The 12122-nt window shown below is 45.7% G+C and overlaps 1 protein-coding gene across 1 annotated transcript in view; it reads left to right on the top strand.

The window, feature by feature from the left end:
* The window catches only part of prmt3 (protein arginine methyltransferase 3), a 326098-nt gene that overhangs the window by 144074 nt on the left and 169902 nt on the right, over window positions 1-12122 (top strand). The window contains exon 12 of the mRNA XM_034163908.1: window positions 3112-3182. Coding sequence (XP_034019799.1) covers window positions 3112-3182 — 71 coding nt within the window. The remainder of the gene's footprint in view (window positions 1-3111; window positions 3183-12122) is intronic.

Below are 12122 nucleotides of genomic sequence, written 5' to 3'. Positions count from 1 at the left end.
TTTCCAACCACTCCACAAAATTTCATCAAAATCCGTTCAAAACTTTTTGAGTTATCCTGCTGACAGACAGACAGACAAACAAACGCGACCGAAAACATAACCTTCTTGGTGGAGGTAAATATTCTCGAAAAGAACTTGTTCATGATACCCATCCCTTGCGCCTCCCCTGAAGAACTCTGGTGCCCCCCGGGAGGGCGCACCTCACAGTTTGAAAACCACTGTCTTAGACTTTATTTACATCAATCATGAAGAAATACAAACAGTATGTCACTCTATGGTAAATCAGTTCTCCAAAAAAAGAGTGACTGTGCAAGAAGGAGAAGTGTGAGGAAAGCCACCAAGACACCCAGACAACCCAGGAGAAGTTATAGGCTTCTCTGGCTGTGATTGGAGAAATTGTGCATAGTGCATGTTTTACATTTTGTATCTCCAGTTATGTAGCTTCTTGATGAAGTGGTACAGAGGAGGAGTTTCTTTCAGCAAAACTTCAAATCCAGGTTTGTATCTCAGATGTACCTTCTGGCAAATTGTAGCTGATCTTTCAGGTCTTCTTTTTTAATAAAATCCTCCTCTGTACCACTTCATCATGAAGCTAAAAAAAGTTGGAAGAAAAAAACCTGACAACACCACTAAAAAATTTTGATTCAAGTGCATGAACTAAACACATCCTCATGACATTTGATCACATCTAATTTAGCTCATGAAAAGCCACTTCTAACAGTAAAGTTTTATTTTGATCAGTATGTCTGGTATTTACAACCCCTGGCAAAAATTATGGAATCACCGGCCTCGGAGGATGTTCATTCAGTTGTTTAATTTTGTAGAAAAAAAAGCAGATCACAGACATGACACAAAACTAAAGTCATTTCAAATGGCAACTTTCTGGCTTTAAGAAACACTATAAGAAATCAAGAAAAAAAGATTGTGGCAGCCAGTAACGGTTACTTTTTTAGACCAAGCAGAGGAAAAAAATATGGAATCACCCTGTAAATTTTCATCCCCAAAACTAACACCTGCATCATATCAGATCTGCTCGTTAGTCTGCATCTAAAAAGGAGTGATCACACCTTGGAGAGCTGTTGCACCAAGTGGACTGACATGAATCATGGCTCCAACACGAGAGATGTCAATTGAAACAAAGGAGAGGATTATCAAACTCTTAAAAGAGAGTAAATCATCACGCAATGTTGCAAAAGATGTTGGTTGTTCACAGTCAGCTGTGTCTAAACTTTGGACCAAATACAAACAGCATGGGAACATTGTTAAAGGCAAACATACTGGTAGACCAAGGAAGACATCAAAGCGTCAAGACAGAAAACTTAAAGCAATATGTCTCAAAAATCGAAAAATGTACAACAAAACAAATGAGGAACGAATGGGAGGAAACTGGAGTCAACGTCTGTGACCGAACTGTAAGAAACCGCCTAAAGGAAATGGGATTTACATACAGAAAAGCTAAACGAAAGGCATCATTAACACCTAAACAGAAAAAAACAAGGTTACAATGGGCTAAGGAAAAGCAATTGTGGACTGTGGATGACTGGATGAAAGTCATATTCAGTGATGAATCTGGAATCTGCATTGGGCAAGGTGATGATGCTGGAACTTTTGTTTGGTGCCGTTCCAATGAGATTTATAAAGATGACTGCCTGAAGAGAACATGTAAATTTCCACAGTCATTGATGATATGGGGCTGCATGTCAGGTAAAGGCACTGGGGAGATGGCTGTCATTACATCATCAATAAATGCACAAGTTTATGTTGATATTTTGGACAATTGAAAGGATGTTTGGGGATGATGAAATCATTTTTCAAGATGATAATGCATCTTGCCATAGAGCAAAAACTGCAAAAACATTCCTTGCAAAAAGACACATAGGGTCAATGTCAATGAGCAGATCTGATTTGATGCAGGTGTTAATTTGGGGGATGAAAATTTACAGGGTGATTCCATAATTTTTTCCTCAGAATTGAGTGATTCCATATTTTTTTCCTCTGCTTGGTCTAAAAAAGTAACCGTTACTGACTGCCACAATCTTTTTTTTCTTGATTTCTTATAGTGTTTCTTAAAGCCAGAAAGTTGCCATTTAAAATGACTTTAGTTTTGTGTCATGTCTGTGATCTGCTTTTTTTCTACAAAATTAAACAACTGAATGAACATCCTCTTACTCTGTGTGCTTCTTACCCTGTGTGCACTGCTGCTGGAACCTCAATTTCCCTGAAGGAGTCTTCCCAAGGGATCAATAAAGTTCTGTTTTATCTAATCTAATCTGTAAACTAGTGTTGGCGGAGGTTTGTGCTGTACACGCGCGGTACTCTAGTTCTGTACTATGTGGCTCTCTTTGAGTTTCTTGGTTATATTTCTTGCTGCACTTCTTGACACTTGGAAAATGCTGTGATAATGCCTCCTACTTTGTGAGCATCACAAGTTCTTTTTCTCAAGTCTAAACTGATTTGTTTTTGTCATGAAGCTTTCACAGGTGACAGCTCACACCCTCACTGAGGATTTTATACTGTGTTGATTGGAAGATTTTTAACTCAATTCTACCAGCTTTGAGCGTTACAGAGTTAAACTACATCATTGCATAACATTTGTTTGTGCTGCGGTTCAACAAAAAGGTCAGTTCTTAATGGGGCCAATCATTTTGACCCTGGTAGGTTTTGTTTTTTTAAATAATTTAGTTTCTGTGTGCAAAGTGAAATAATGTAACAGAACTAGGATGTTTAGAAATGCTGTGTTAATTTTTTTTTTCTCTCTGTTTAAAAAAGCACTTGGGAAAATTTTACAGAAAATGTTTAATTTCATAGGGGGCTAATACTTTTGTCCTCATCTGAATGTCATATGATGTGTGTGCTTCATTTAAACTGACACTGGTGTTTGAAGTCTCTGAACTCTTGACATCCTAATATTGTCACTATCTGTAAAAAATGTCTTCATTCAGTCACAAAATAAAACAAACTTACCAGAAATATTGAAAGGACATTGGAGGTGACCACAACAACTCTTTAGTATTTTGTTAAATGAACAGGTGAGTCCACAGACACACTAATAGGTCTGGAAGACCTCAGCCAGCAACATCTGTGGTTCTTGTGCTTCCTGTGTCTATCCAGGAGGTGTAGGAGGGGAGGTGGAGTTGGCAGTGGTAGGGATGGTTGAGGACCTGGTGGAGATCAAACTCTTTGTGCTGCAGTAAACCTTTGGCACTTTTACACCACGGGTCTTCTTTGAATTCTTCTCACATGACCAAGCTACCTTATTTGCTGCAGTTTTTTTTTTTTTGTCTTGGAGGGTTGGCATCATTTTTACCTGAGGTCGTCTGTCTGTGCTCAGCATAACTCCAGTCCTGTTACTGCCAGAGGCTTCAAATTCACAGGGAACATTCTTGGGACACAGACCTTCAAAGTTCAGTTTCAATTTTAAATTTATTTTCATTTATATAGCACCAAATCACAACAAAGTTGCCTCAAGGTGCTTCACACAAGTAAGGTCTAACCTTACTAACCCCCAGCGCAACAGTGGTAAGGAAAAACTCCCTCTGAGGAAGAAACCTCAAGCAGACCAGACTCAAAGGGGTGACCCTCTGCTTGGGCCATGCTACAAACATAAATTACAGAACAATTCACAAAACTAATATACAGTAAATGCTGTTGGCACACAGGACATGAGGCACAAATACCACACCCATCTCTGGATGGAGCTGCACCTTAAACAGAGAGAAAAAACAGAATCAGGCATCAGAAAGAAGAAATACTGTATAATTTGTCAGCATTAAACAACAAGAAAAACAGAAGAAATACTAAGGTGATCGCCGGCCACGAGCCCCAAACTTCACTAAAAGACCCAGAATTTAGATAAAGTTCAGGCCACGGCACACTCCGTTTCATAATAAAGTGAATTAAAAGAGTAAAAAGCGTAGTACTATACTCTGCCAGTATGCTAGTCCTACGAAAGGGAAAATAAGTGCGTCTTAAGTCTGGACTTGAAAGTCTCAAAAGAATCTGACTGTTTTATTGATGCAGGGAGATCATTCCACAGAACAGGGGCACGATAAGAGAAAGCTCTGTGACCCGCAGACTTCTTATTCACCCTAGGGACACAAAGTAGTCCTGCACCCTGAGAACGCAAAGCCCAAGCCGGTACATAAGGTTTAATTAGGTCAGCTTGGTCGGGAGGTGCCAGTCCGTGAACAGTTTTATAGACTAGTAGCAGAACCTTAAAATCTGATCTCACAGGGACAGGAAGCCAGTGAAGAGACACCAAAATGGGTGTAATGTGGTCGAACTTTCTGCTTTGTGTCAAAAGCTCAAAGATGGCTAACCTTGACCTATTTTAAGAGGTATTTTAAGAGGTTAAAAAGTTGCATTCTGTTTCATTTCATGATTTTTTTTTTTTGTTTGTTTGTTTGAGTGGCGGGGGTGACAGACAATCAGAGTAGAGCGGCATGGTGACATCAGTGACAGGTCTCTGTAAAACTGCTTAATTTGTAGGTATATATAACATATTTGTCATATATTCTGTAAAAGCTAGTGAGACATGATATCACAGACTGGAAGCTAGCTGCAAACTCAGTTTCGTTTGTGTGTAAATATCATGTATTTGTCATATATTATATATATATATTGTATTTGCCATAGGTATTAAAGGCACTGTGCTGCGGTGGTTTGAATCATATTTATCTAATAGATTACAATTTGTTCATGTAAATGGGGAATCTTCTTCACAGACTAAGGTTAATTATGGAGTTCCACAAGGTTCTGTGCTAGGACCAATTTTATTCACTTTATACGTTTCCCTTAGGCAGTATTATTAGACGGCATTGCTTAAACTTTCATTGTTACGCAGATGATACCCAGCTTTATCTATCCATGAAGCCAGAGGACACACACCAATTAGCTAAACTGCAGGATTGTCTTACAGACATAAAGACATGGATGACCTCTAATTTCCTGCTTTTAAACTCAGATAAAACTGAAGTTATTGTACTTGGCCCCACAAATCTTAGAAACATGGTGTCTAACCAGATCCTTACTCTGGATGGTATTACCCTGACCTCTAGTAATACTGTGAGAAATCTTGGAGTCATTTTTGATCAGGATATGTCATTCAAAGCGCATATTAAACAAATATGTAGGACTGCTTTTTTGCATTTACGCAATATCTCTAAAATTAGAAAGGTCTTGTCTCATAGTGATGCTGAAAAACTAATTCATGCATTTATTTCCTCTAGGCTGGACTATTGTAATTCATTATTATCAGGTTGTCCTAAAAGTTCCCTGAAAAGCCTTCAGTTAATTCAAAATGCTGCAGCTAGAGTACTAATGGGGACTAGAAGGAGAGAGCATATCTCACCCATATTGGCCTCTCTTCATTGGCTTCCTGTTAATTCTAGAATAGAATTTAAAATTCTTCTTCTTACTTATAAGGTTTTGAATAATCAGGTCCCATCTTATCTTAGGGACCTCGTAGTACCATATCACCCCAATAGAGCGCTTAGCTCTCAGACTGCAGGCTTACTTGTAGTTCCTAGGGTTTGTAAGAGTAGAATGGGAGGCAGAGCCTTCAGCTTTCAGGCTCCTCTCCTGTGGAACCAGCTCCCAATTCAGATCAGGGAGACAGACACCCTCTCTACTTTTAAGATTAGGCTTAAAACTTTCCTTTTTGCTAAAGCTTATAGTTAGGGCTGGATCAGGTGACCCTGAACCATCCCTTAGTTATGCTGCTATAGACTTAGACTGCTGGGGGGTTCCCATGATGCACTGAGTGTTTCTTTCTCTTTTTGCTCTGTATGCACCACTCTGCATTTAATCATTAGTGATTGATCTCTGCTCCCCTCCACAGCATGTCTTTTTCCTGGTTCTCTCCCTCAGTCCCAACCAGTCCCAGCAGAAGACTGCCCCTCCCTGAGCCTGGTTCTGCTGGAGGTTACTTTCTGTTAAAAGGGAGTTTTTCCTTCCCACTGTCGCCAAGTTCTTGCTCACAGGGGGTCGTTTTGACCGTTGGGGTTTTTACGTAATTATTGTATGGCCTTGCCTTACAATATAAAGCGCCTTGGGGCAACTGTTTGTTGTGATTTGGCGCTATATAAATAAAATTGATTGATATATTATGTAAAAGCTTGAGAAAAATAAACACTTCTAAAACTGAAAACGCTGCTTTTGTAACGTGATAACACCTCTGATGTGATTTGCCAGACATTTAGCAGACATTAGCATGTTGATGCCACAGGCTGGTAGCTAGCTGCAAACTCAGTTTCGTTTGTGTGTAAATATCATGTTTTTGTCATATATTATGTAAACGCTAGAGAAAAATAAACACTTCTAAAACTGAAAATGCTGTTTTTGTAACATGATAACACCTCTGGAGTGATTTACAAGACATTTCGCGAATGTCAGAGTGCACGCTAACTTCTGCTAACTCAAAGCTAACTTCTGCCCTTGTCAAAAGCTCATAAATGTAAATATGGTTTATGATTGATTGATTGATTGATAGAGGGGCTTTTTTGAACATGTAGAAATTGTAATAAGTCAATAGGATCTTTATAATTAATGTAAATAACAATAAACGTATAATTAATTTTATATATATACTTTGTACTGGGATACCAATTAAACAATTGCAAATTATAAAGAAGACAATACTCATACGGCTGAGGGTATTTTAGCATTACATTATAGTTAGTCTTCTGATGGGATTGCTTTTGGTACTGAATGGAAGTTTTTTGTGTCAGTACTGGTGACACCTGCTCCACGACGTGGCTCACTGTGAAGCATGGTATGATGATTTCTTTCTTCTTTCTGCCATCATCAGTGAAGCTAGACCTGAGGTAATTACACTCCTTGACTTGATTTATGCTGCTCTTCTCCGTCTTGATGTTGAGTGAGTCTTTTGTTTGTCCCGTGTTCACGGTTTCTCTTCTCTGAATGCTAACCTTCTTCTTATATTGCCTCCAGAGTTTGTTCAGCGTGTTAATGCGTTCATGCTGAAGTTCTTTTGTTGGTGCTGTTATTACTTGGCACCTGGAAACACACACTAATTCTCAGGTGGTGTGATCGCCTTGCTCAGGTTCTTTGCAGATGCAGTCAACATACACAATGAAGAGCGCAGGGATAGTTTTAGTGACAGAGCGGAGGTGTGTTTCTACTGGAGCTTGCTTGTGTGGTTCATTTATAATATGCCACAATAATTATGGGGATGGTACCAGTTACCTGGTGTTTGTTACTGTGTCCATGTTGCATGGAAACATGCAACATGGACACAGTGCATCCGGAAAACATTCATAGCGCTTCACTTTTGCCACTTTTTATGTTACAGCCTTATTCCAAAATTGATGAAATTCATTTTTTTTCCTCAAAATTCTACACACCATACCCCATAATGACAGTATGAAATAATTGATTAAAAAGATATTGAACAACACATCTCCTTTGCATAGAGTTCATCAGCCATGGATACTTATATATATACAGTAGTGTTCGTTGAATTCGTTCAACGAAGATTCAAGCTTCTCTACTATGGAAACCACCTGGACAACTGAGAGCCTACACAGAAACAGTTGATGATGATATATATATATATATATATATATATATATATATATATATATATATATATATATATATATATATACTCAACAAAAATATAAACGCAACACTTTTGGTTTTGCTCCCATTTTGTATGAGATGAACTCAAAGATCTAAAACATTTTCCATATGTTGTGAAAGTGTAGGAACACGGACCCACAACAGGGGGCGCAAATGAACGGACAATGGAGAAAGTCAAATAACAAAGCTTTACTGTTGTGAATACGCACAACAAACACAACAGATTACAATTGTGGTTATAACCAATTCCAATGGTGTCGTGTGGGCAGGCTCGACGATAGGAGACGTCTGTCCGAGTCGAACCGGAACCACCCGATTTCCTCCGCCACCGAACCCCGGGAATACTGGAGCCGCCAAGTCCCGAACTCCCAGGTGGCCACTGCCTCCGCTCGTCGGATCCGGTACTGCTGCCGAGGAACAGAAACAGTCAGATGTGGGTGCGGCTGCACCCAGCAACACGTAGGGTGGAAACACCACCTCCACCTCTAATCAACAACAACACTGTAGTGCAGGAATGCGAGTACTTATCCCAAAATACAGTCTCCTGCTGTTCTTCTCTCTTTCTGTGCAAAGGCAAAAGTATTCAATAGTCAGAAGACAATTCGTTGGGCTGGATACGTTACCTCCTTGGTAGAGCGATATCTCGGCAATGAGGTGGAGATGCCGTCCAGCTGATATACCCCTCTGCTGATGGATGTCAGCTGTCTCGGTTGATAGGTGACAGCTGTCACCTTGGCTGCTCCTGTGAGGCGGCAGCACCCTCTGGTGCCTGGAGCCCGCACTCCAGGCAGGGCGCCCTCTGGTGGTGGTGGGCCAGCAGTACCTCCTCTTCAGCGGCCCACACAACAGGACCCCCCCCTCAACGGGCGCCTCCTGGCGCCCGACCGGGCTTGTCTGGGTGGCGGCGGTAGAAGTCGGCCAGGAGGGCCGGGTCCAGGATGAAGCTCTTCTTCACCCAGGAGCGTTCTTCGGGGCCGTACCCCTCCCAGTCCACCAGATATTGAAAGCCCCGGCCCATCCGTCGGACGTCCAGAAGCCGGCGCACAGTCCAAGCCGGCTCGCCATCGATGATCCGGGCAGGGGGTGGCGCCGGACCGGGAGTACAGAGGGGCGAGGTGTGATGTGGTTTGAGTCTAGACACGTGGAACACGGGATGGATCCGCAGTTAGGCCGGAAGCTGAAGCCTCACTGCAGCGGGGTTGATGACCTTCAGGATCTTGTATGGTCCTATGTAGCGGTCTTTCAGTTTCGGGGAGGCCACTTGTAGTGGGATGTCCTTGGTGGACAACCACACCTCCTGCCCGGGGCGATACGTTGGGGCCGGGGTCCGCCGCCGGTCTGCATGGGTCTTCGCCCTCATCCGGGCCTTCAACAAAGCAGAACGGGCGGCACGCCACTCCCGACGGCACTTCCGCAGGTGGGCCTGGACCGAGGGCACACCAACCTCTCCCTCAACCACCGGAAACAATGGGGGCTGATACCCCAAACACACCTCAAAAGGGGAAAGGCCGGTGGCTGATGACACTTGACTGTTGTGGGCGTACTCGATCCAGGCCAGATGAGTACTCCAGGCCGCCGGGTGCGCGGCTGTCACACAACGTAGGGTCTGCTCCATCTCTTGGTTGGCCCGTTCTGCTTGCCCGTTGGTTTGGGGGTGATACCCGGACGAGAGACTGACCGTGGCCCCAGTTCCCGGCAGAAGCTCCTCCAGACTTGCGAGGAGAACTGGGGACCGCGATCGGAGACGATGTCTGATGGTATCCCATGCAGCCGGACGACGTGGTGGACCAGGAGGTCCGCTGTCTCCTGGGCCGTTGGGAGCTTCGGGAGGGCCACGAAGTGGGCCGCCTTGGAGAATCGGTCCACTATCGTGAGGATGACGGTGTTTCCCTGGGACGGCGGGAGACCCGTGACAAAATCCAGGCCGATGTGAGACCAGGGGCGATGAGGTACGGGCAGCGGCTGTAGCAATGCCGATGATTTGCGGTGGTCGGCTTTGCCCCTGGCGCAGGTGGTACAGGCCTGGATATAATCCCGGACGTCGGTCTCCAGGGACGCCCACCAGAAGCGCTGCCGGACGACTGCCACGGTTCTTTTCACCCCCGGATGACAGGAGAACTTAGAACCGTGACAGAAGTCCAGAACCGCAGCCCTTGCTTCTGGTGGGACGTAGAGTCTATTCCTCGGCCCGGTTCCGGGGTCCGGGTTTCGTGCCAGGGCCTCCCGGACGGTCTTCTCCACGTCCCAGGTGAGGGTGGCCACGATAGTGGACTCCGGGATGATGGGATCCGGGGGATCCGACGACTCCGTTCTGACTTCGTCTTCGTGTACCCGGGACAAAGCATCCGATCTTTGATTTTTGGTACCGGGACGGTAGGTGATCCGGAAGTCAAAACGGCCGAAGAACAGTGACCAGCGGGCTTGCCTGGGATTCAGCCGCTTGGCGGTCCTGATATACTCCAGGTTCCGGTGGTCAGTGAAAACCGTGAATGGCACGGACGTTCCCTCCAACAGATGTCTCCACTCCTCAAGAGCCTCTTTCACCGCAAGGAGTTCTCGATTGCCGACGTCATAGTTCCGTTCGGCCGGGGTCAACCTGCGGGAAAAATAGGCACACGGGTGAAGGACCTTATCGGTCTTCCCGCTCTGGGACAGCACGGCTCCTATCCCTGAGTCCGAGGCGTCCACTTCAACCACTAACTGGCGACTAGGATCGGGCTGCACCAGAACGGGTGCAGACGAGAAGCGCCGTTTCAACTCCTTGAACGCGGCATCGCAACGATCCGACCAGGTGAAGGGAACTTTTGGCGAGGTCAGGGCTGTCAGGGGGCTAACTACCTGACTGTAGCCCTTAATGAACCTCCTGTAGAAATTAGCAAAGCCGAGGAACTGTTGCAGCTTCCTACGGCTTGTGGGTTGGGGCCAGTCTCTCACCGCCGCAACCTTGGCCGGATCGGGAGCGACGGAGTTGGAGGAGATGATGAACCCCAGGAAGGACAAAGAAGTGCGGTGGAACTCACACTTCTCGCCCTTCTCAGCCGGTTCTCTAACAACCGCTGCAGGACCTGACGTACATGTCGAACATGGGTCTCAGGATCCGGAGAAAAGATGAGTATATCGTCTAGATATACGAAGACGAATCGGTGCAGGAAGTCCCGCAAGACATCATTAACTAATGCTTGGAACGTCGCGGGAGCGTTTGTAAGACCGAACGGCATGACCAAGTACTCAAAATGACCTAACGGGGTGTTAAATGCCGTCTTCCACTCGTCTCCCTTCCGGTTTCGAACCAGGTGATATGCATTCCTAAGATCAAGCTTGGTGAATATCTTGGCTCCATGCAGGGGCGTGAACACCGAATCCAACAAGGGTAAGGGGTATCGGTTACGAACCGTGATTTCGTTCAGCCCCCTGTAATCGATACATGGACGTAATCCGCCATCCTTTTTCCCCACAAAAAAGAAACCCGCACCCATCGGGGAGGTGGAATTCCGGATCAACCCGGCAGCCAAAGAGTCCCGGATGTAGGTCTCCATTGATTCGCGCTCAGGACGTGAGATGTTGTACAGCCTACTGGACGGGAACTCAACGCCTGGAACCAAATCAATGGCACAATCATACGGGCGGTGCGGGGGAAGGGTGAGTGCCAGATCCTTGCTGAACACCTCCGCAAGGTCATGGTACTGCACCGGCACCGTCCCTAGATTGGCCGGGGCTCTGACCTCCTCCCTGGCTTGAGAACCGGGAGGAACCGAGGAACCTAAACATACCCGATGGCAGGTTTCGCTCCACTGAACCACTACCCCGGACGGCCAATCGATCCGGGGATTGTGTTTCAACATCCAAACTCGATCTCCTCCCGGTGATTCCCCGATACCACCAGGGTTACTGGTGGTGTCTTGTGAGTGATAGGAGGGAGTAGGGAGCCATCTAGTGCCCGTACCTGCACAGGCGAGGTAAGCGCCACCAGAGGGAGCCCCATCTCCCTGGCCCATTTGCTGTCTAGCAAATTCCCTTCTGAGCCCGTGTCCACCAGTGCTGGGGCCTTCAGGGTTAAATCCTCATACAGGATTGCAACTGGGAGTCGTGTGGCGATGTGGGTGTGTCCCACGTGAATGTCTTGGCCCACCCCTAGCCCAGTTTCTAGGGGCGGGCGTTTGGCGTTTAACCGCTCAGGGGCAGTCTCTTAATTGATGCTCTATCGAGCCACAAACAAAACACGCTCCGTGGGCCAGCCTCCTTTGTGTAACTGGTGCCCTAAATGTAGCCCTACTCGTGTCCATAGCTTCGTCAGCAGGGGGGGCTGTAACCGCACGGAGCGCAGGGGCCGTGGAGCGTGGGGAGGGCGGAACGCGGTCGGAACCGGAAGGGAGAGGGACGACGCGTGCCCGGCCACACCCTTCGTCTCGTTCCCGACGGCGCTCTTCTAACCGATTGTCTAATCGTATGACAAGATCGATGAGCCCATCTAAATCCCGCGGTTCATCCTTAGCCACCAGGTGCTCCTTGAGGACCATCGA

The sequence above is a fragment of the Thalassophryne amazonica genome, chromosome 2, assembly GCF_902500255.1.
Source record: "Thalassophryne amazonica chromosome 2, fThaAma1.1, whole genome shotgun sequence".
Classification (NCBI taxonomy): domain Eukaryota; kingdom Metazoa; phylum Chordata; class Actinopteri; order Batrachoidiformes; family Batrachoididae; genus Thalassophryne; species Thalassophryne amazonica.
The sequence above is the reverse complement of the archived record's forward strand: the minus strand, read 5'-3'. Positions and strand labels throughout refer to the sequence as shown.